This window comes from Culex quinquefasciatus, chromosome 3 (assembly GCF_015732765.1).
Source record: "Culex quinquefasciatus strain JHB chromosome 3, VPISU_Cqui_1.0_pri_paternal, whole genome shotgun sequence".
Classification (NCBI taxonomy): Eukaryota; Metazoa; Arthropoda; class Insecta; order Diptera; family Culicidae; genus Culex; species Culex quinquefasciatus.
The window spans coordinates 183,853,742-183,875,323 of record NC_051863.1 but is presented as its reverse complement, the minus strand read 5'-3'; the positions used below and the strand labels follow the sequence as shown (position 1 = coordinate 183,875,323).

General features: G+C 38.1%; 3 protein-coding genes across 4 annotated transcripts; 2 read left to right on the top strand and 1 right to left on the bottom strand.

Moving 5' to 3' along the window:
* The first annotated feature begins 4,392 nt into the window (after positions 1 to 4,392).
* Positions 4,393 to 6,088, top strand: LOC6041272 (pyridoxal phosphate phosphatase). The gene is made up of 2 exons (XM_001850506.2): positions 4,393 to 5,259; positions 5,717 to 6,088. Exons 1-2 carry the CDS (start codon positions 4,481 to 4,483, stop codon positions 5,913 to 5,915), a joined length of 978 nt encoding a protein of 325 aa, XP_001850558.1. The 5' UTR covers positions 4,393 to 4,480; the 3' UTR covers positions 5,916 to 6,088.
* LOC6041273 (methyltransferase-like protein) lies at positions 5,995 to 11,016 on the bottom strand. 2 transcript variants are annotated; one of them, XM_001850507.2, is made up of 2 exons: positions 10,830 to 11,016; positions 5,995 to 6,974 (listed from the first exon to the last, which is right to left on the bottom strand). In XM_001850507.2, exons 1-2 carry the CDS (start codon positions 10,928 to 10,930, stop codon positions 6,098 to 6,100), a joined length of 978 nt encoding a protein of 325 aa, XP_001850559.2. In that variant the 5' UTR covers positions 10,931 to 11,016; the 3' UTR covers positions 5,995 to 6,097. The 2 variants fall into 2 exon arrangements, with proteins under 2 accessions (XP_001850559.2, XP_038114787.1); XM_038258859.1 differs by having other exon boundaries at positions 10,685 to 10,973.
* A 2,172-nt stretch (positions 11,017 to 13,188) lies between these two features.
* On the top strand, positions 13,189 to 21,343 carry LOC119770031 (eukaryotic translation initiation factor 4E1-like). The gene is made up of 4 exons (XM_038264114.1): positions 13,189 to 13,504; positions 19,841 to 20,209; positions 20,278 to 20,365; positions 20,437 to 21,343. Exons 1-4 carry the CDS (start codon positions 13,475 to 13,477, stop codon positions 20,592 to 20,594), a joined length of 645 nt encoding a protein of 214 aa, XP_038120042.1. The 5' UTR covers positions 13,189 to 13,474; the 3' UTR covers positions 20,595 to 21,343.
* Positions 21,344 to 21,582: the final 239 nt, after the last annotated feature.

Below are 21,582 nucleotides of genomic sequence, written 5' to 3'. Positions count from 1 at the left end.
TGGAAATTTCCAGCAAAACAATTTTTTTAAGTAGTTGTTTATGCCACAAGTTGCAAACAGAAAATGTTTTTTCAGGAATAGTAGGCCGTTTCGTAATTTGATAATGACAGAAAAAGTCCGATGCAAATACAAGCTTTTCATCTAACTAAGTAGTAAATCTTTCCCAGTTCCTGAGGGAAACACCTTTGAAGAGTATCGGGGCCGGCATTCACAATGCGAATTCAGTGGCACATTCCATAGGTCACCGTCGTGTTAACTTGTCGTACGTGCATTTTAGGCCAAATTGAGTTAAGAACGCCATTTTGGGCAGCTGACAATGCCTCATCTTTTGACCTTCACAGATCCCCAAAATTCGAATCCTGAGATATTCAACGAAATCCGAAAAAACTCCGTACATTTTGTCCCTTTCATATGAAAGTAGGGGAAATTCTTGTATGTTTGGCAGGTTAAGCACTCGCTCCTAACTCCATCCAATTTGCTGATTTTCACTTTTTGAACAACATTTTTTTCAAAACTTATTGAGCTTTTTATCACTCGAGATTAGTTGAAAACACTTTGAATGAGCTGGAATTGAATGTCAAAGTGTTGATATGGCAACATTAGAGGCACGCTGGGATTAGATGCTGCTCCCCTAGTTTCAATCCTGTCGTGCTATCTGGTCACTCCATGAAAATTGGTATAAGTGCGACAACTGGTCAAAAAGATTTCAACTCAGAACGCATTTGACGCACGTACAAGTTAGACTACCGTAAAAATTTGTAATTATAATAACTCGGGACTCCAGCAACCAACTTCAAGCAAACTTCGGGACAATGCACAGAATAGTCAGTCAAACAAAACCGTGTTTGTTATTGTTTACATTGCGTGCTTTCGTTTTTGTTTATTCAAACATTAAAACGCGTTTTTCTCGGAACGTCTAAATGGCGGGTGCGACAAGATGGCACGACGACGTCGAGTTGTGTTGGTCCGAGTCGGGATTTGAACCCCGGTCTACAGCTTACGAGGCGGAAACGCTACCACTACGCTACGTGACTCGTGCTTTTCATCTAGATAAAAAAAAATCAAAATTGCAAAAAATCGTTTAAAATTTTCTGAAAGTTTCGCTTATTTTCAAAATGTTTCATGGTTAGGCTGGTACAAATTTTATTAAATTTTTTTGTCAATTCGCTTTTTTCCGTGTATAATTTGTTTTCTCTTCCATAACTACAACTTTGCCGATGGCACCAAATCGATTGAAAACATCCTTCTAAGAACTTTTTTTCACTAAAACTGCGATAACTATAAAATTTAGGCGATGACGTATACATGTTTGTGTATACCAAAAGTTACGTCTTTCAGTTACGAAATTTCGAGGAATCCGATAAAAATATGTTCAGACATGTAGGCTTTTTGGTCCCGAGACCGCATTTCAAGTTTTCATAAAACCTATTCAGCAATTAGGCTAGATTTTTGAAACTTTTAACTCTTTTTCCTAAAAAGGCTGTCTAATCATCTTTCATTTGCGTTCAAGACAGGCCGCGGGTTCGATTCCCGCCTTATCCACTGAGCTTCTATCGGATGGTGAAGTAAAACGTCGGTCCCGGTTTCTCCTGTTTCGTCAGAGGCGCTGGAGCAGAAATCCCACGTTAGAGGAAGGCCATGCCCCGGGGCGCGTAGTGCCAATAGTTTCGTTTTTTACAGGCCAAGGAACCCCTAAAAAATTTCGAGCCCAATCAGGATACTTTTTTTCGAATAATGCTGTGTTCGTGGAGAATTGATGTATGTGAACATGGCACTACAAGTTGCTTCTTAACATTAATGTTAAAGTGTTAAACTTTGAATATGTTTATTCAGTACTTCAAATTTAAAAAAGCACCGTCCACCAGCAACTGAATCTAAAAGGTTTTTATAATTATTTATTTTATTTTAAGGGGTTACATACATGTAGAAAATCACAAAATGTCATATTACAGAAAATTTATTGACTCCACTAAAATGATGATTTTCAATCACTCCTGAAACTTTCATGAAGATATTACATGATTAAACTGAGTTAGAGACGATTTTCAGCTCAACATTTTGCCGTGCGCAAAGCGGACTGTCAAACTTTCTGAGCGTTTTTCTCGAAACACCGAGTTGATTTACGGGTGCCACGATATCTCGAGATGGGATGGACCAAATTGGCTGAAAATCGGGGTGAAGACTCTCAAGAACTATCTCGTGTTCATGACGAAGCCCGATTTTGAAATTTTGCTTTTTAAAAAAATACAAAAATCAAAAACTGACGATTTTTAATATGAAAAACCCAAAATATTTTTATCTTTCTTTTAAATAAGTTTTTTAGAATTGATATGGGAATTACGAATTACACCAACCGAAAATCCAATTTCAAATATGAATTTGTATAGTTATATTTATTTATTTTCGTTATTCGAAGTGGAACAAAGCACCCTTGAGCTGTTTCCGATATTCTGTATATTTCACATCAAAAAGAAGTTCTTATCAGAAATTCACATCTGAAACAATTAAAATCTAAATTAAATAATTACGTTACACTCCATATAAAGTTATCTTTTCAAATCTTTTGATAATAGAAACAGAATATCATATCATGCTGTGAAATATGGCATATATTTAATAATCGTTTAAAATTTAAAAAAAATGCAATCAAATCTAGTAAGTATCCAGTAGGTTTTATATTTTATTAAATCAAACCTTTTTTGCAGTGTAAAAAGTTTTTCAAAAAATTAGATAGTTTTTTAGTTGCATTATTTTTCATTATTTTTAAAGTTTCGAACCCGTTTTTTTTTTCTTTTATTACCTTTCTCCACCACCCGCCACTAGTGGAAAGTTACCGGAGCATAGTTTTGGTTTAGTCGTGTTGTTCGGGTTGATCACCTCTCACCACGAGGCGGCGTCTACCCGAATCGCCGAATCCGATGCTGCTGGGTATTTTCCATTCAGCTTCTGGTTCTGGTTGCAGTCTTATTGGAACAATTTTAATATGGTCTTGCAAAATGCATTTACTGCAACTACATCCTCATTTGAATATGTTAAATATTTAAATCGTTTTGCTGTTTGTCTGTTTGTTTTTTTTATCTGAGATTTTAAAAATTTTGAACAAAAATGTATATGGTTTTTGCAAGTTGGTTTGCAGCAAAAAGGTTCAATTTTCCATGAAACTCCTAATGTTGCTTAGATGTCATATCTTTGAATTAAAAAAAATGTAAAAACGTAAATTATTATCCAAAACCTTAAAATAATGCTTTAAATGAGATTTTGAATTTCAATATATAGTTTTTTTTTATTTTTTGTTACCAGGACTTTAAATTTATTTTTAAAGGCAATATTTGGAAAAGCAAAACTAGAAAAGTTTCAGACAATATTTTAAAAATAAAAAAAATATTTCAAGAAAAAACTAAAATTGTGTTCATTAGGTTCATTATTTAAAAAAATATTCATATTTAATATCTTGAAGGGCCAGTCCTTGAACAATTTGCAGGTACTTAAAAAACTGTAGATTTGTTTATTGTTTTGCACTTTTATCAGGTTGCTGTTTTGGCATATGGGACATTTATGCAAACATGGGCAGTGCATGCATTAGTTAAGACATGCGGAGCTTTTTCGAAATGGCATTTCAACACATTTTGGACAAATATTGTAACTAAATTTTGCTTCAACAACAAGCAGCCTCTTAGGTAGATCTATTTACTATCGTGACGACTTGTGACTAACCAGGTGTAAACAGCCTACTCCTTTCAACTATTATCTACTAATCCCCAAAGTACGACCGCCACTACTAGTGTCTTCAGCACAGTTCCATTCACGCAGGTCCCCACCGCCGTTGCACGTGCAGCGTGCTAGTGAGTGATCAGCAGTAGGTCGCGTGATTCCAACAAGAAAACCATGCTGGGTGCGTGCTGCGCGACTTTCATGCTTAGAATTAGGGATGGAAAAAAACCAAAAATCTTTTTTTTTTGTGGGATCAGAGTGGCCGGGTAGTGGGCCCCGGTTGCTGGGAGGGCGATAGAGTGGAAATTTCCACCGGGTTTTTGGGACGCGTCCTAGTCGATTTGGGATCTACTAGAAGGGTGTTTAGGACATTGTTTGAAGGTCATTCTTTGAAGATATTTGTTAAGTAGATATGGTTACTATAGTTCAAATTCAACAGTTACTACAAGTCTACTAGCAATCCTAGCGGTACTACTCAGATAGTACAATGGGTCCTTGCAAAAGGATTCGATCCAACAAGCAACAAGGATGAATGGAAATTTTTCGATTTCAGCGTCCCACATCATTCATAACACACACACACAACCCTAAGGGATGCACCGGCGAACTAAGGGACAATAACAGAAACCATAATTTCTCCGCGCGCCTTCTGCCGTGTATAAAAGAGAGCGCCAAATCAGTACCCGGCATCAGTCATCGTCCTGCAGCGAGACAAACAACACGTGCTTGGTTCAGTTTAAAACAAAAAGTGTTCTAACAAGACTTCACTATGATCGTAGACAAGAGCAAGATTCGTCACCTGTTGGACCTGTCCATCTCGGAGAAGCGCACCTTCCTCAACTCCTTCGACACGATCCTGTCCGATTGTGACGGCGTCGTGTGGAACTTCACCGGTCCCATCCCGGACGTGGACCAGGCGCTACAGCTGCTGAAGCACCAGGGCAAACAGGTGGCCTTCATCTCGAACAACGGCATGCGAACCATGGCCGAGTACAAGCACAAGTTCCACCAGCTCGGGCTGGACGTGCAGCAGCGTGACATTGTCCACCCGGCGTTGACCACGGTGCGGTACCTCAAGTCGGTCAAAATGCAGGACGCGGTCTACTGCATCGGAACGGAGATCTTCAAGGACTACCTGCGGGATGCCGGCTTCAACGTGCTCGACGGTCCCCACGAACCCATCCCGGACAACCGGGAAACGAACGGCGTCCGCGTGTTCCAGGAATTCTTCACCGAAACCACCAGCCCCAAGGTCGGTGCCGTCGTGATGGACATCGACGTCAACATCTCGCTGGCGCACCTCATGAAGGCCAAGTGCTACCTGCAGCGGAATCCGGATTGTCTGTTGATTGCTGGCGCGACCGACTACATCGTTCCGCTGGACACCAGCATGGACGTGGTCGGACCGGGTTACTTTATCGAAGTGCTGGAGCGGTCCAGCGGGCGGAAGGCACTGGTGTTGGGCAAACCGGGCCAGGCGTTGGCCGACTTTATCCTGGACCAGTTCAACGTGACGCGGCCCGAGCGGACACTCTTCGTCGGAGATATGTAAGTAGAATGGGCATCACGCATGGAAACTGTGCGTGAATTTGGCGGGGCAGGACTGATAACAGATTTCTTTTTTGTGGCTATTCAAAAGCCAATCATTCGTGGGGAACATGACCATCGCGTTGACGCGATGTGACTGAGTGGAAATCGTGTTGCTGACCTATTCCAACAATGCTGCTTGTGCGTGATTTCAATAAAGCATACAGATTTTATTTATTTTGAATTGCGATCAATATTGTTGAAAAGAGACAATATTGATTGCTCACTTAGCAATCGTTAACAGTTTGACAGCTCAGTTAAACAAAAACGACAGAGGTTGTCAGGACACATTGAAGTAATTTACAGTTTTTCCGTTTAGTAGTTTCACGTTTCACGAAAATGTTTGACGAGCAAGTTAATAATACACAAAAAAAAAAGAAAATCTCACTTACCAACTTCTCCTCTCCACTCGTTTCAGGCTGCCACAGGACATGGGCTTCGGCACGCGGTGTGGCTTCCAGAAGCTGCTGATGCTAAGCGGCGGCACCACCCTCGAGATGATGCTCGCGCACCAAAAGCCGGAAGAGCTGCCCCACTACTACGCCGACTCGTACGCGGACTTTATCCAGCTGTACAAGGAGGTGGCCGAGGCGGACCGCAAGAAGAAGAAGATTTGAGGGCGCTCGCTCCGAGGCGGTGGAGACTGATGGGACGTGATATCTGGGAACAGTTTTCTTCGGAGAAGAGGTTTGACTATTTTTTTCGCGGGAAGGTTCCCAAAACTTTATCTTAAGATTTTAGTGGTAAGAAGTTAGATGTAAACAATAAAGTCACTATGAATTTGTAAAAATATGCGCTATTAACTACTCTCGAGCGGTTTCCGGAACTTGACCTGCACCCAAACACGGTACATTTTCAGCATACGACCCCGGTTCACCTGTAACCTTCTGTCGACAATGTTCTGCTCCTCAACCAACCCGGCGGTTTCAAACAATTTCCTCAAATCTCCCTGCGTAAAAAAGTACACAAAAGTTCCATCGCCACGCGAGTAAAAATTCTCCTTCAAACACCGCCCAGATTTAAACCGAAGCTGAGCCAAATCGTACCTCCCGTAGTCCCTCAACAGCAGCAACCCACCCGGCTTAAGATACTTGTAAATCTGATTCGCCACGTGCTGCATCCGGTCCGGATCGATCGCCGAAAGCACAAAAATCAGCACCACAATATCCACGCTATTCTCCTCGAACGGAACATCCCAACGGTCTGCCGTGGCATCCAGCACAAACGCCTCACACCGCTTCCCGTCAAACTCCTTACTCTCCTTCAAAATCTGAATCGCCTGCCGGGAGAAATCACTCGCGTAAATCTTCAAATCCTCCTCCACGCTATACTTCAGAATCGGAAACACCGTGTTCCCAACCCCACTCCCAATCTCAAAGATCGTCCGCGGACCGTCGTCACCCGGAACGCAAACCTCCCGTCCAGCGATTCCCTCGGGGTACACCCGCTCCGGCGCGTCCCGACTGTTCCGCGGGGCCAGCTCCGGAAACTCCGTAAACAGCCAGTGGCGGTCCTTGAAGAAGCGGTTCTGGTGCACGCCGTAAAACTTGTCCCAGTTGGCGTCCGCTTCGCGTTCCAGTCGCTCCGCGGCTTCGACGGTCATTTTGACGGTGGAGTTTTTCTGCACGCTCTCCAGCGCGGTGCGCTCCTGCGCCTCGTCCCACTCGACGTTGTCCCTGGAAAGGGAAAGGGGTAAATGTGGAATTTGCTTTGAGGTTTGTTCTTTTATAATTTTTCTTTTTTTCTAGTATTTTCCTCTATTGATTAGTTTATTTATTTATTTTTATTTATCCATTGAGTTTTCCTTTATTTTGCGATTGTTTTTATTGCATTCAGCCATTTTAGGTAATTTGGTTTTACCTACTTTTCTTATCTTTTTTTGCTTTTATTTTGCTTTAATTTACTTAAATTTAATCTATCTTATTTAGCTATTACCTTGCTTTAATTTTGGCATTCATTTTGCTTTTATCTTTTTATTGTTTTGCGTTTAATCTACTTCAAACGTGCTCTTCTTTGTATTTGCTTTGCTTTTAAGCTACCCTTTTAAATTTGTTGTTAATTTTCTTAAACGTTAATTGTAATTTTACTTTACAAAAAAAAGGTTTTTAGTTTAGTTTGTCTTGTATTGTGCTTTATATTTGATTTTTTGTGTTACTCGTGGCTATTATTTTTTTATTTCTCTTTTAACCCTCTACAACCTAGCCCCTAACATTTCTTATATTTCAATTAACAATTTTTATGCAGTGATTTTTGTAGTGGCCAAGACTATGCCTCTACGCATTTTTTTTTACAATTTAAATGATAATGGTGTCATACTATAGCAGAACATTTGAAAAACAAGTAAAAACTTAAGAAGCGACTGTAAGGCCGATGCAAATATTTAAAAAAGTTTTGTCCTCGGCCCTGGCCGAGGTCAAGGGGGCAAAAAATAAAAATATAAAAATTTAAATAACAAGCCATAGTCTTCACATTTAAATGAAAAAGTGTTTTAAAAGGCATTTTACACTAGTTCAGTTGTTTTGCAATCATTAGTTTTAAAAAAATCTAAGATCTGACAAAAACAAAAATTGTATCGAAAAAAAAGATTTTGCATCGAAAATTTTCAAAAAATCTTAAGATTTTTTAATAAACCCAAACATGCTAAAAATGAATTAAACGCAGAAGAATGTATTTTAATTTGATTTCAGCTGGTTGCACTTGAATTTTCATTGAAATTTTGAAGTTTATTGTAAAAATATTTTTTTTGCCCCCTGATTTTTCGGGCCAATTTTGAAGGGGGGTGACAAAAACTTTTAAAAATGTTTGTACCAGCCTAATGACATAAATAAATTAGATAGGCAAAATGTAATGATAGGAGGTGGTAGAATACAACCAAAAACAAACATAAACTAAACAAGATAAATACATAAAAGCAAATAAAAATACTAAAAATAAAACAAGAAAAACGTAAAACAAGATAAGTGAAGTTTTTCGTAGAACAAAAGTTGCTCAAAATGACCTCTTAGACACAGGAAAAATTAAAAAATTGGCAAAAAAAACTTGGGCAGAACAGGGTTAATTTAACTCGTCTTGCTTGTTTTTCTATAATTTCGCCTTTTTTATTTAGTCTTGCTTTGATGAAGTTTTTTTAAACTGTTGCTATTATATTATATTTTACTTATGTTATTCTTTATTAAAGCCTTATTTCAATTTATTGTTGCTTTTTTAGTTTTTACTTTGCTTTTTGTTTGTTTTTTTGACTTTATCATGCCTTTATGTCGCTTTTGGTTAAGTTTTATTCTGCATTGATTTTCATGTATTTTTTTATTTAGCTGTTTTTTTTATTCTTTAAACATGTTTTCCACCAAAACCGGAAATGGATAACAATTTTGGCAGTTGTCCATACAAAAATGTGATGTAAATATTTCAAAAAACAGCCTTTTGCTTACTAGTGCCAATATTTATCTCAGAAACATATTGTCCTATTTTCAACGTTAAAACAAATAAACATTTGTGAAATTTCCTGATCAATTCTAAAAAAATATATAGTTCTTTTTGGCTTCCTCTCCGAGGAATACCATATAAAATCACTTGAAAATTGGCCAACAAATGTCACTGCGATTTCTCGGAAATGGCTGAACGGATTTGGACACTTCCGGTTGCATTCGATTCCTCTTAGCTTCCGATAAGTCGCTATTGAAAATCTTCCCCGTAGCCCTTTCCTGTCAAAAGATATTTACGAAAAACGATTGGCAAACCTAAAACTGAAAAACAAAAAACGATGAAAAAATTTCAAAATTGCTTCATTTTTGCATAACTAGGTAGTCTGGAATGTACTCCATCTCTGGCTGAAACGGGAAAAAATCCATTAGGTCTTACGCCGACTCGATTTGGAGGTTAGAAAATTGTCAGCTTGGCTGCACTGTTTACATTTTTTGCACGTGTGTCTCAGTAAAAATGTGTGTGCGTGTGCGCTCGTGACGTCACGCTGTAAAACCTAATTGAAATTTGCCAAAGTTACAGCCACTTTAAGAAAACTGTTTGCATTCAACCGCCTGCAAATCACCTAAAACGAGACCAAATTTAACCAAAATTTCGGCATGTTGCACATTTTTGTAAAGCTCTTTCAAAACCCAATCCACTGAGATACATATCTCGACGAATTATTAAGCTTAGTCGTTAATATCTGCGCTAAACTGCTATTTTTGACGATACCAATGCATTATCACATGCTGGTTCACCCATCCGGCTAAAAAACCCAGAACTATTATACTTCATTCGAAAGCATTTTTCATCGTGCTTCGAATGTCATCTTAGGAAATAAAATTCCCTTTGTGAATCGCGTCCAGCATGCACAGATTCCGCCGACCTCAAATCAGGTCCAGAATAGCCTCAAAAACGTCTTTGCCAAGCCAAGACAAGTCAAGTCATTTCGGGATATAACAATGTGTGACAAATGTGACAATGTTTTCGTAAATTTTCGCTTTAGCTACGGAATGTGAAAGAAATATGCTTTCTGTCAAAAAAGATCGCAAAGTTATTACTTTAAAATGTTCAAATCCATTTTAAATCCTTTGCGCTCGTATAAAGGGTCATTGTACCCAAAAAATTAAGCTTTATCATTGTGAACAATAATATTAGCAATTTAGTTGAATTTTAGAACTCAATCAACGAATCGTCATGTACATGTACATTCTCAATGCATTAATTTGTGTATGAACCGAGAAGAGGAAGCCCCCATTCACCTAGGTGGATTAGGTAACGTTTTTATTATGGAGTCAAGACCTCGAGCTCGACCTCGAGGTGAAGTCTAAAATTTCAAATATCTCGTGTATTCTTTTTTCCTCTGACTGCTTCTTTTCGCTATCCAACGGTCTCTTTGTTTTGCCCTTCTTTTCAAAAGTAGTGAAGAAAAATGTCCGCACTCTGCTAAGGAATCAAGGGTAAGCTTGAGACATTTTTCTCTGTAATCTTGATTTGGGGTTGTTGATTCCGCCAGCGAATGTTATGCAGCTGGATGCGTCTAGGGTCAGGGGAGACTATTCCCAGACCTTTCTCCACAAACTGCTGCTCGACTTCCAGCTTTGGGCGTTCTGGGAGGACACTTAGGTCCATAACGAGTGGGTTTTTGCGGACAGCACTCATTTTGCAGAATATACCACAACGCAAGTATTGTTTAGCGAACAAAAATAGCGTAAACCGTATACATTATTGGTCCATGTTTGGTAAAATCCAAAACAAGTTTTAATATTGATTCAGTTATAACTAGTTTAATAATTGACTAAAAACAACATTGTCCACGTACAAAATTTATAAAACTTATAATTTAAATTAAATAAAGATTTAAAAAATTCACGACCTGAAACAAAGCTAGCAAGCTATCCTCAAATAACATTCAATCACGCACCATGTATTAAAGTCAAACACCCGCTCCGGATCCCGGAGGAACCGTTCGCCGACGCGGGGCTTCTTCCGGTGCCGCGTAAACTCGTAATCGTGGCAAAAGTGGCGCCGTGCAGCCACCACCGACCGGCGCAGAGCAAAAATCCTACCAAGCATTGTGCTGGAACACGTCGTCCTCTTCCGACAGGAACCGGTTACCGAACTGGGGGCGCTTTCCGATGGCGGCGGATTCTTCCTCCGGGGTGGTCATCGGATGGATTTCACTACTTTTTACGAGTTCAGTCGCGCACTCACAACACAACGTGTGATGTATTGTTTTGATTCAAGCGAGAAACGTCAAAACAAGTGCTACGCGGTCGCAGAGAAATGCTCGTAATTTGGGTTAATTTGGCAGAAGTCGCTCATATTTAGGAGATTTTTTTACGTGCACACAATTTGGCGCCAAAAGTTTGTTGAAGCTGGTTGTTTTCGGAGAAAATTCACAAACTATTTTGAAATTGGCCCTGCCGTTGTGAAAATATTACACTAAACAACGGTATTTACCCCTCAGAATTTACATCAACAATTCCAGAGTTTTTTTTTTTTTGAAAAGGATCAATAAACTATTGTCTTTCATATGTTTATAGGACCTAATAAAAAAAACTAGAATTTAACTAATATCGCTTCTTCAGATCGCCACGCTTCTCGCGGCCAATCCCCGTCAATCGTTCTGAAACTTACGCGCCTTCACGTGAAGACTTCCATCATTGCCATGATTTTTCTTTCAATGATATAAATTTTGCGCCGCTTTCAATATTTTGACAAAATTCCTTCTACAATTTGTTTAGAATACTGCCCTACACATGCTGATTCCTTTTGGAAATGATTATCCCATTCCTTGCAAAGTTATGGAAATCGTCATTAATCAATGATTGCCAACTAGGACGTCAATAATTTTTCACAAAATTATATAAATTTTGAGACACATTTGATTTAGACCAAAAATTCCTTGAGTGGCTTCAAGAAGGCAACAACCGGCACATGCTGATTCGTTTTGGTGGGGAAATTCGTTAAATTGAATTTTGTACAGAATATTTTAGAGTGATAATCAATTATCTCCCGAAATGATCAACGGCTTCACCTTCATGGGTCTGATTCTGGAGACCAACGGCGTCGAGTCGCGCGACGCCGGAACGCAAACCGAGCTGCAACTCGACACCGCCCCACCGGAGCAGCAACTACCGCCAAGATTTCTTGCAACGATGCCCAAGCTGGAGTGGCTCGCGATTAGTGGCTTTATGTTCGGGAAAAAACCTCAACGCGCGCTTTGACGGCATCGGCATCATGGACCTGCGCGAACTCCATTTAACCTACCTGCAAATTGACAATCCGATACACCTGTTTCGTTTCAGCTGCAACATTTTTCGTGTGACTCTCGTGCACGTCAGATACGAGAGCTGGTCGGACATGTTTGACTTGATCCAGTACGACATGGTGTGGAGCCTAAGAATATGATAGGTAAAGGTCGAAAACCAAGCGGAGAACCTGATTTGCCACTTTCGAAACTTACGCCTGCTCGAGTTATGCGACCTTCCGATGGACGAATCACTGCTGGTGACCCTTTTTGAACTGACGAGCGTCCTCGAGGGGGTTCGAATTGAGTGACTCGAGCACGCGAGCGACGAAGTCATGCGGGTCATGGTCAGCAAGAACGGGGCCACGTTCAAGAAATTAAATAAATATCGCTGCGATCCGTTGAGGTTACAGATCGGACAGCAGACCACATCATCGAGGCTTGCAGCTGCCTGGAGTTGCTGGATATCGACGCCTGCGAGGCGCTTTCGGATGCGGCCATTGCGCGACTCAAGGCTTGCGGAAGATTTGAGCTAAAGTCGCACTTCGAGATCATCGAGGAGACGGCGTGGTGATTTTGGTTTTGGGATGTGCATATTGATTGATGCCGTACATTGTTACATTAATTTTAAAGCAGATATTCAGAAATAAACACAAGTCGAAAGCTATACATGAAGGTGGGTCTTCGAGCTTTTTGGCAAAACTAACTCATTCTGGGGAAGATTCGGTATTGATGAAATCTGAGTGAAAATCAATGTGGTAATTGCTCCGGAATGTGGTATTCTGAATGAGCGTGCACAATTTAATCTGACAAATTTCAGACGTCTGAACTGTCATCTCGAACTCTTGAAATTTTCCTCTCCCTTTCGCTCTCTTCTTTGGCACACACGCGGCCATCATCGCCAGCGCTGCCGGATCCACTTGGTTTTGTCTGTACTCACGCATGTTTGCAGACATTAACGTTTTGGAGTGCTTAAAAATTAAAACTTTGATCGTGATTGTGTGTGTTTGTGTAGGTGCAAAGTACGTTAAACTTTGTGTAAATTTCATGATAAGCTTTATCAAAAATATTTTAATTGAATTTGATTTAAAAAGGACGCCCAACTGACATGCTCGCAGACTTTTCAACCCTCACTCGGTGCAGACTTTTCCTAAAAACTCAACCCGGCAGCCCCTTCGTCATCGCCATCATTCGCAGACAGTCACCGTCGTATCGCGTGTCAGTCGGTCCACTTTCGACGAGTGAAATTACATTTTCCCCGAAAATTCCACAATTTCTCCCGATTTTACGGCTGCCGCGACGATTGTGTGACTGCCAACGGTGACCGCAAAGTGTTCTCCAGTGTTTCCGGACGGGAAAGCCGTACAAATAAAGTCACCTTTGACTGCGTAAGAAAGTGCTAAAAAAGAGCAAAAAAAAGTTGAAATTTTTACGGACTCAAAAGAGATAAAAAAAGAAATCATGGCAGGAAAAACGAACGAGGAACTCGAGGTAAGCCCCAACTCAGGAACCGTCGGAAGTCCTTGATCCTCTTATCCGTTCGTCTATCCCGGTTGGCCTTCTTTTATGCCCGAGGCGCGACCATATTGAATCATTCACGAGACGAGTGCTAATTTTTTAACTTCTTCACGTTTTTTTGGTCTTCTCGTTGCGTGTTCGTGCTCGTGCCGTCTCGCTCTCGTGATTTGCTGCGGGGAGAAACGTCAGAAGGCCGGGATTTCAAAAAAAAAAAAAAATGCAGGGCAGTGCTGCCAGGTTTGGGGTGGTTTGGTGTTGAATATGAATAGGGTTGGCTACAGAAAATAGTATGAAATAAAATTTTGAATTAATTTTTTTTTACATTTTTTTAAGGCATTAGATTTTTTTTTTACTTTTTTGTTTTCCTCACTGAAGCAAGGCTATACATAATCCTGCTCTAAAAATAAACATTTCACATACAGCTCGCAGACACACCTTCACGTATACCTATCGACCCAGAACTGAAAACTGAACAAAGGTCTGTGTGTATGTGTGTTACCAAAATGGTCACATAGTTTTCTCTGCACTGACTGAACCGATTTAAGCCAACCCGGTTGCATTTGACTTGGTTTAGGTTCCCATAGATGAGGTCTCAAAAAAAAAAAAAAAAGTTTCGATTAGTACTTCAAAAGTGTTAAGCTAAGTTTTATCATCTGTGCTGTTAAGCTGGATTCATCATCAGACCCTTTTTCGGTTAGTTAGTCGAAAACCTTTCAAACGAGTCCCAAACATTGAAGATCTGGCAACCCTGTCTCAAGTTATGACCACTAAAGTGAAATTTATGCAAAATTTAATCAACTTTTTTTCGAATCTTGCCGTTTTTTTAACAAGAATGTTGAGGTCGATTGTATCAAATTGTAATGAATTTGAAGACTCAAAAGATTAAAAAAACATAAACTCAAAAAAATAAAACAATCAAAGAATTAAAAAAAAAATAGAGAAAATCAAAAAAATATAATAATTTGGATTCCTTTTCCAAAAAAAAGTGCAACGTGGTTTATGGATGGTACGAATTCATTTTTTTTTTGATATTTTTTAATTCAAGCTTTGAAAGTTACAAAAATTAAATAAACATAATTTTTTTTAGATTTACAATTATTTTAAAATATAAAATCTGAAAAAATTGAAATACTTTAAAAAAAAATTAAAGAAGATCCTTAATTATATTATACAAAAAAAATCTACAAAAATTTACAAAATCAGGGATTTTTCAATTTTCAATTAAAAAAAATGTCAACAGTTTTTCAAATTTGAATAGCTTAAAATCAAAGCATTTTTAAATTTAATGTCAGACTTGAGAAGGCTTTCTAGGCCTAGTGAAAAACATATCTGGAGTTTTTTTTTTGAAAAGGACCAATAAACCAAATTTTCAGTTTTTGCTTTTTGAATGTTTTCAATACCCCTGACTCAAGGCGGTTCTAAAAACACCCAAAAAGCAAAAACTCTAAATTTGGTGTATTGGACCTTTTAAAAAAAACTCCAGATATATATAATTGGGTCCTAAAATAAGTACCCAATTCAACCCGAAAATGACGAACTTCTCGGCACAGTGTCCTGATCTGTCCTGATGCAAACAATTTTCGAGCTCGAGCTGTCACAGCCCTGCGAAGTATGTTGGCTGACATATCAGGCGGACAGTAAAAAAAAACAGCTAGAAGACGCCTGACAAAAAAAATGCTAGAAAGAGATAGGCAATCTGACGCAAACCAACGTCCAGCTGCCATGTAAACATGCTTTTTTTTTCCTTTGCGGTGTCAGTTGACGTCTAAGACCGTTTGTGATACATCTCGACTGTAAACATGCTTTGTGTGTGTTTTGGTAAATTTCTGAATTATTCAAAACCCCGATTTAATCCCACCAGGGGTGAGATAGAGCCTGTCTTACTAGGGGAACAGCATCTAATTCCAGCGTGCCTCTAATGTTGGCAGGTCAGAACTTTGACATTTAATTAAAGCTAATTAAAAGCTATTTCAACTGAAATCGAGTGATAAATAGTTCAAAAAGAAGTGAGCAAGCAAGTTTCTAACAAAAGTTTTGCAAAATTATTTTTTTAAATAGTGAAAATCAGCAAATTGGATGGAGTTAGGAGCGAGTGCTTAACCTGCCAAACATACGAGAAATTACCCTAATTAATATAACTTCGTTCGGATCAAAACATCGACTTTGACATGATACAAAAAATATTATGATGAAAGCAAGTTATTATTAATGATGTGTTTTCCAAAAGAAATTGAAAAAGCAATTTTCACCAAAAGAATATTTTTAATCGTACAAATTCCTAATCAAACAAGCGTTTATGACAAACGCGAGCATAGCAAGCTTCCCATGCGCCAGTGACGTCGCACACCGCGGTTTTGGTGTTCTAGTTTTGGTACGAGCCCATAAACCGAACAAAGCAGGCGCAAAGCACAACCGAGGTACAAGTGAACCGCGTGTGCCGCACAGTGCAGGGAAGCTTGCCATTCAGTATCTACGAAAGTGAGAGAGTCAGAGATAGCAACTTTTTGCAACCGCACTACTACACACTCAATCGCGAGTACCTTAGGTAGATAGCCATAGAGTTATCTACGTGCGCATGTATTGCGTGTACGTACACGAAGGGTTTTTAGGTTAAAATTTGTACCCACCATCAAAAACAAATGGTAAGCTAGTATGCATGAGATCGGGCTTAGATAACTCTATTGGCGTCGCGAGCATTGAAAACTTTGAAAACGATATAAAAGATGAAAAGCTTAGAAAGCTCCAATTGGAATCTAATGAACTCTGTTAAATAAACTTACAAAAATGACAAAATGAAGCCCACTTAAAGGCGATTTTAGGAGCACACGGGAAGTCACAAAAGTTTTTGCATAAACATTGGACAGTTATGCAAAAAACGGACGGAGCAAAAGAAAACAAAAAGCTACGATATCTTACATGTTGTAGGAAATATCGGTAGACAAGCAACTACAAACGAGTATATCTCGAGCCATAAACTATATGCGCCAGCATTCTCGCGCCAGAATTCGAAGCTCAACTTGACAACTTGGCGACGAAGCGTCTAAAAATCGATTCAGTGTGATTTTTTAGCGATTTTTCCGATTAAAATTCATGCTAAATCGTTATATTTACGAACATGAAAATGACGTCCAGCCATAAAGTAAAACCTATACCTTTCTTTAGTAAGAAAGGCAAAAATCAAAAAAATTAAAACAAAATTCAAAATTCTGAGTTAAGAATTCAAGTTCCGAATTGTGTTCTTTTGCAATTTTTGAATCTAAGGGTTTTTTTTTGTTATTTTAGAGCATAAAAAAATCCATCTGTTTTCTTTATAATTTAGAATTTAAAAATTTCTGATAGTGATTTTTCCAGTGTAAATTTTTTGGAGCTTAAAAAATATTAGTTTTTTTTTTAATTAATGTTTTCGAATTTCTAATGTTAATTTGTTTTCTCATTTTGGAATTTTTGAAAACAAGTTTCGTTCTGTATTTACAATAGTGCTATCTAAGCCCGATCTCACACACACTAGCAGGGTTGTTACGAACGGCGCGTATCGCGCGGATCTGGCGTGGATTTGCTGGCTAATTTTGCTCAGGCGCGGATTTCGCGCGGATAGCAATTTTGATAAACAAAATAATTGAGAACGATAGTATTTCTTTCAAATTACAAAGGAAAATATTATTAGAAATTAAATAAATTCAATCTTTTTCGTTGAGTGCGAAAACATCAATTTCTAAGAAGTTGAATGAAGAAAATTTTCTTCTAAAAATTATTGATTTTTTTTTTTCATACGAAACTTTGAAATAATCTTCAAGGAGCGATTTTTTTAATGTATTGAGATTTTTTATATTTTTTTAACATAACATTCAACTCATCCTTTTTTTAAAAACATCCGCTTAACAATTAAAATAAATACCAATTTTATTAAAATCAAATTAACAAAATTCAAAAAATTACAGAATTACTAAAAATGAAGCTATGAAACTTATTAGATTTTTTATGTTTTTTCAATATAAAAATTTAATTTTTTTAATTTTTGGTTTATTGAAAAAATTGAAAATTCTGTTGCCACCCTGATTCAGGTAAAATTGATTCTACTCCCAATTATCACAACATGACGAAATCCACTTAGAAATCTGCTAAAATCTCCGTCTTAAAGCGAAATGTAATGTTAAAATTAAAAAATAAGAAATCTGGAATTCATCAATTTGAAATAAAAAAGAAACAGAATTCATAATTTGAAATTGTCAAAACTTACAGACTCAAAAATCGTGAAAAAGTACGAATCATTAAATTGAAAAATTACGAAAATATTGCAATTGATTTTTTTGTTATTTTTAATTTTTTAAGAAAACTTTCTTAAGTTATCAAATTATTTATTTATCAAATTAGTTAATTATTAAATTATAAAATTATTAAATTATTTAATTTTTAGATTTTTAAATTATTAATTATTAAATTATCAAATTATTAAATTTTTAAATTTTTAGATTTTTAAATTATTAAATTATTAAATTATTAAATTATTAAATTATTAAATTATTAAATTATTAATTATTAAATTATTAGATTATTAAATTATTAAATTATTAAATTATTAAATAATTAAATTTTTAATTTTTTAAAGTTTTAAATTAATAAATTATTAAATTTTTAAATTAATAAATTATTAAATTATTAAATCATTAAATTATCAATTTTTTTTGCCGTTTTTTTAGTTCGGATCATTTTTGAAGTCATATTTTTGTTTAGAGAAATTTAGAGAAGAAAATAATAATTTCGTGTTTCGATTTTCCAGTTTTGGCGAGAATTATCAAGTAGTAAATCCCTAGATTTTATAATTTGGTGATTTATTTTATGGTTTTACATTTTTTTAAAATTTTCGAATTTAAATTTTTTCCTGAATTTGTTTTTAAAGCAACGATATTAAAAGTGTTGCAAAAAATGCTAATATTGTTTCAGAAATGGCAAAAATGGTTCCATTTGGTATAGGTGGGATATAAATCCACAACTGATCAACGGTACTGATCCAAATGCCTTCTCTACTATTCTTTTTTCGTTTAAAATTTTATTCATTATGTTACTCTCTTCTTTGTTTGTCGCGATTTTTTTATATGGCGCGAATTTCGCGCGGATTGGGTTTTGGGGTCGGCGCGGATCTGGCGCGGATTTTTTCTCGACTTTTCCGTAACAACCCTGCACTAGCTTACCGTTTGTTTTTGCTGGAGGGTTCAAATTTTAACCTAAAAACCCTTCGTGTACGTACACGCAATACATGCGCACATATTTAAGGGACCATCCATAAACCACGTGGAAACTTTTTTGGGAATCGAAAAGTATTACTTTTCTATACAAGTAATGAAAAGTTGATTTTTTCAGCACTCAAAAGGAAGCTGAAAAATATATTTTTTACGATAAACAGTAGACCGTTATTTGAGAAAAAAAATAACAAGAAAAGTAAGTAAATAGTTTCAAAACAAAATTACAATCAATAAATTACGACAGATTTTTTTTTACTTTTTTTTATGAGTTTCAATAAGAATTTCGTTAGCTTGTTAACGTGAAGACTTCCATCATTTCCATGATTTTTCGTTCAAAGATATAAATTTTGCGTCGCTTTCAATATTTTGACAAAATTCCTTCTACAAGTTGTTTAGAATAGTGCCCTACACACGCTGATTCCTTTTGGTAACGATTGTCCGGTGGCGAAATTAGTTAAACTGAATTCAATACAGAGAATTTTAGAGTGATGATCAATTTTCTTCAAAAATGATCAACGGCTTCACCTTAAAACTTACCCCACTAACCCATCATACTTGGATTGTAACCATGGCAGTACATAACACAAGAATTTTAATTCTGCAAATTTGGATACTTTTGCTTTCCATTTTCATCTTCCATCACAGCAACCTTCGATAATACTCCAACTCTTTGCCCGAAACTGTCATTCAAATTCCATCCCGAAACAGGAACGGATCGCTTTCAGCGCCCCCTCCTCCCAAAAAAAACCTTTCCGCTTCCTTTCGAGAAGATTTCAAAAATTCAAAAAAAATCCCCTCAAAGTTGTGACCACACGCTCTAGTGAAATTATTTATTTTGAACAACGCCATCAAATTGTGCGCTGAGAAAAAAAACGGGGATGCTGCCACGAAACCGCTTTCGGGGCCGCCTGTCGTACCCTAGTGCGGCGACGACGTTCCGTTACGAGAGACCGTACACGGGTTCCGATTACGGGGGCGATTACTACGATGACTACTGTTACGAGCATTATGTAGTTAAAAATTGATTCAATTTGGAAAGAATTTTAATTTCGTTTTTTTCTACTTCCAGAAACAGGCCGAGACCGCGACGGAGCAGACCAACACGGACCAGCAGCTGCAGGCGGTCGTCGACCCGGAGTGTTTGATCAAACACCCGCTGCAGTTCACGTGGACACTGTGGTACCAGGAGATGGACCGCTCGAAGAACTGGGAGGACACACTGAACGAGGTGACGAGCTTCTCGACGGTGGAGGACTTTTGGAGCCTGTACAACCACATCAAGAGCCCGTCGGACATAAAGGCCGGCTCGGACTACTCGCTGTTCAAGACGGGGGTGCGACCGATGTGGGAGGACGAGGGCAACAAGCGGGGCGGCCGGTGGATGCTCAACATTAACCGCGGCCAGCGCCAGGACCTGGACAAGTATTGGCTGGATACGGTGAGGCACTTTTGGGGGGAGAGATACTTTTGTAACAGGTTCTGAAACTGCGTTTCTTCCTCCTACAGATACTGTGCTTGATTGGTGAAGCTTTCGAGTGTGCCGATGAAATCTGCGGAGCCGTCGTAAACGTTCGTCCTAAAGGAGACAAGATCGGTGAGTCCTCTCTAACTCCCCTTCCAGACTACGCGCACAAATTCTGACCATCTTTCATTCCTCCCAAACAGCGATCTGGACGGCCAACTTCAACAACCGGGACGCGGTGCTGTCAATCGGTCGCATCTACAAGGAGCGGTTAGGACTGAAATTCCCCATCACGTACCATCTTCACAAGGACACGATGGTCAAGTCCGGCTCGAGCGTGAAAGCGGCCTTCACCGTGTAAAAGCCCGACCCGAGTTTTTCGCACCTTCTTCTGTTGTTTTTTTTTTATTTGCCTTCCCGCGTTATGAACTCTTAATTTCGCCCGGTTCTCTCTTAACTAACAACCCCTTTCCCCACCCCCTCTTTTGAAGTCGCGCCAGGGCAGATCAGGACTCGTTAAAAATTCCCCCCCCCTTTCGCACACCCCTTTCCCCCTTTTTCTCAGAAATATTTATATCGATTATAAAATATAATAAATGAATTTATTGCAACACAAAATTAGCCGCCGTGAGTTCGAACCGACGATAAAACGCATCCGGAAAGGTCCGTCACACACGGGACAGCACATGTACTAACGAACTGCAAGCTTATGTTTTAAAACAGTTTGTCTCCAAACGATCGAAAATTGGGCGTCGATTTTCGAGGCAGTTTGGGTGAGAGGTTAAGAAAGAGAGAGAGAGAGAGAGAGTAGAATCGTAGAAATGGTTTTTCCGTTGTGAACCTTAATTATGTCTTCTTTATTCTGGTAAAACGAAAGTAAATCATCCCGTCAAATGGTGTCGAAGCATCGTAGAGAGCGAAATGAGAGATGGAAAGAAAAATGAAAGTTTCGCTTGGAATTATATTGCGCGATGCAGAATTATTATTGTAATGGATTATCGACTAATTTACCTATTATGATGATTAGTGTATGATTTTAAAAATATCAACAGCTATTGATTAATTATCGTACCGTGTAAAACCATTTATTATACTTACTATTTTCTAAAACATGAATTTGATTCTTACTTATATTATACTGAAAGAAATTCCTTCTCCATTTTTGTTTTAATTTTGGCTGTTCATTTAGAAAAAAATGTCATGTGGATAATTTTGGCCATTTTGATTATTTTGGACATTTTGGTCTTTTTGGTCATATTGATCGTTATGGTCGTTTTGATCGTTTCGGTCATTCCGATCATTTGATCATGGCCATTTTGGTCTTTTTGATCGTTTTGGTCGTTTCGATC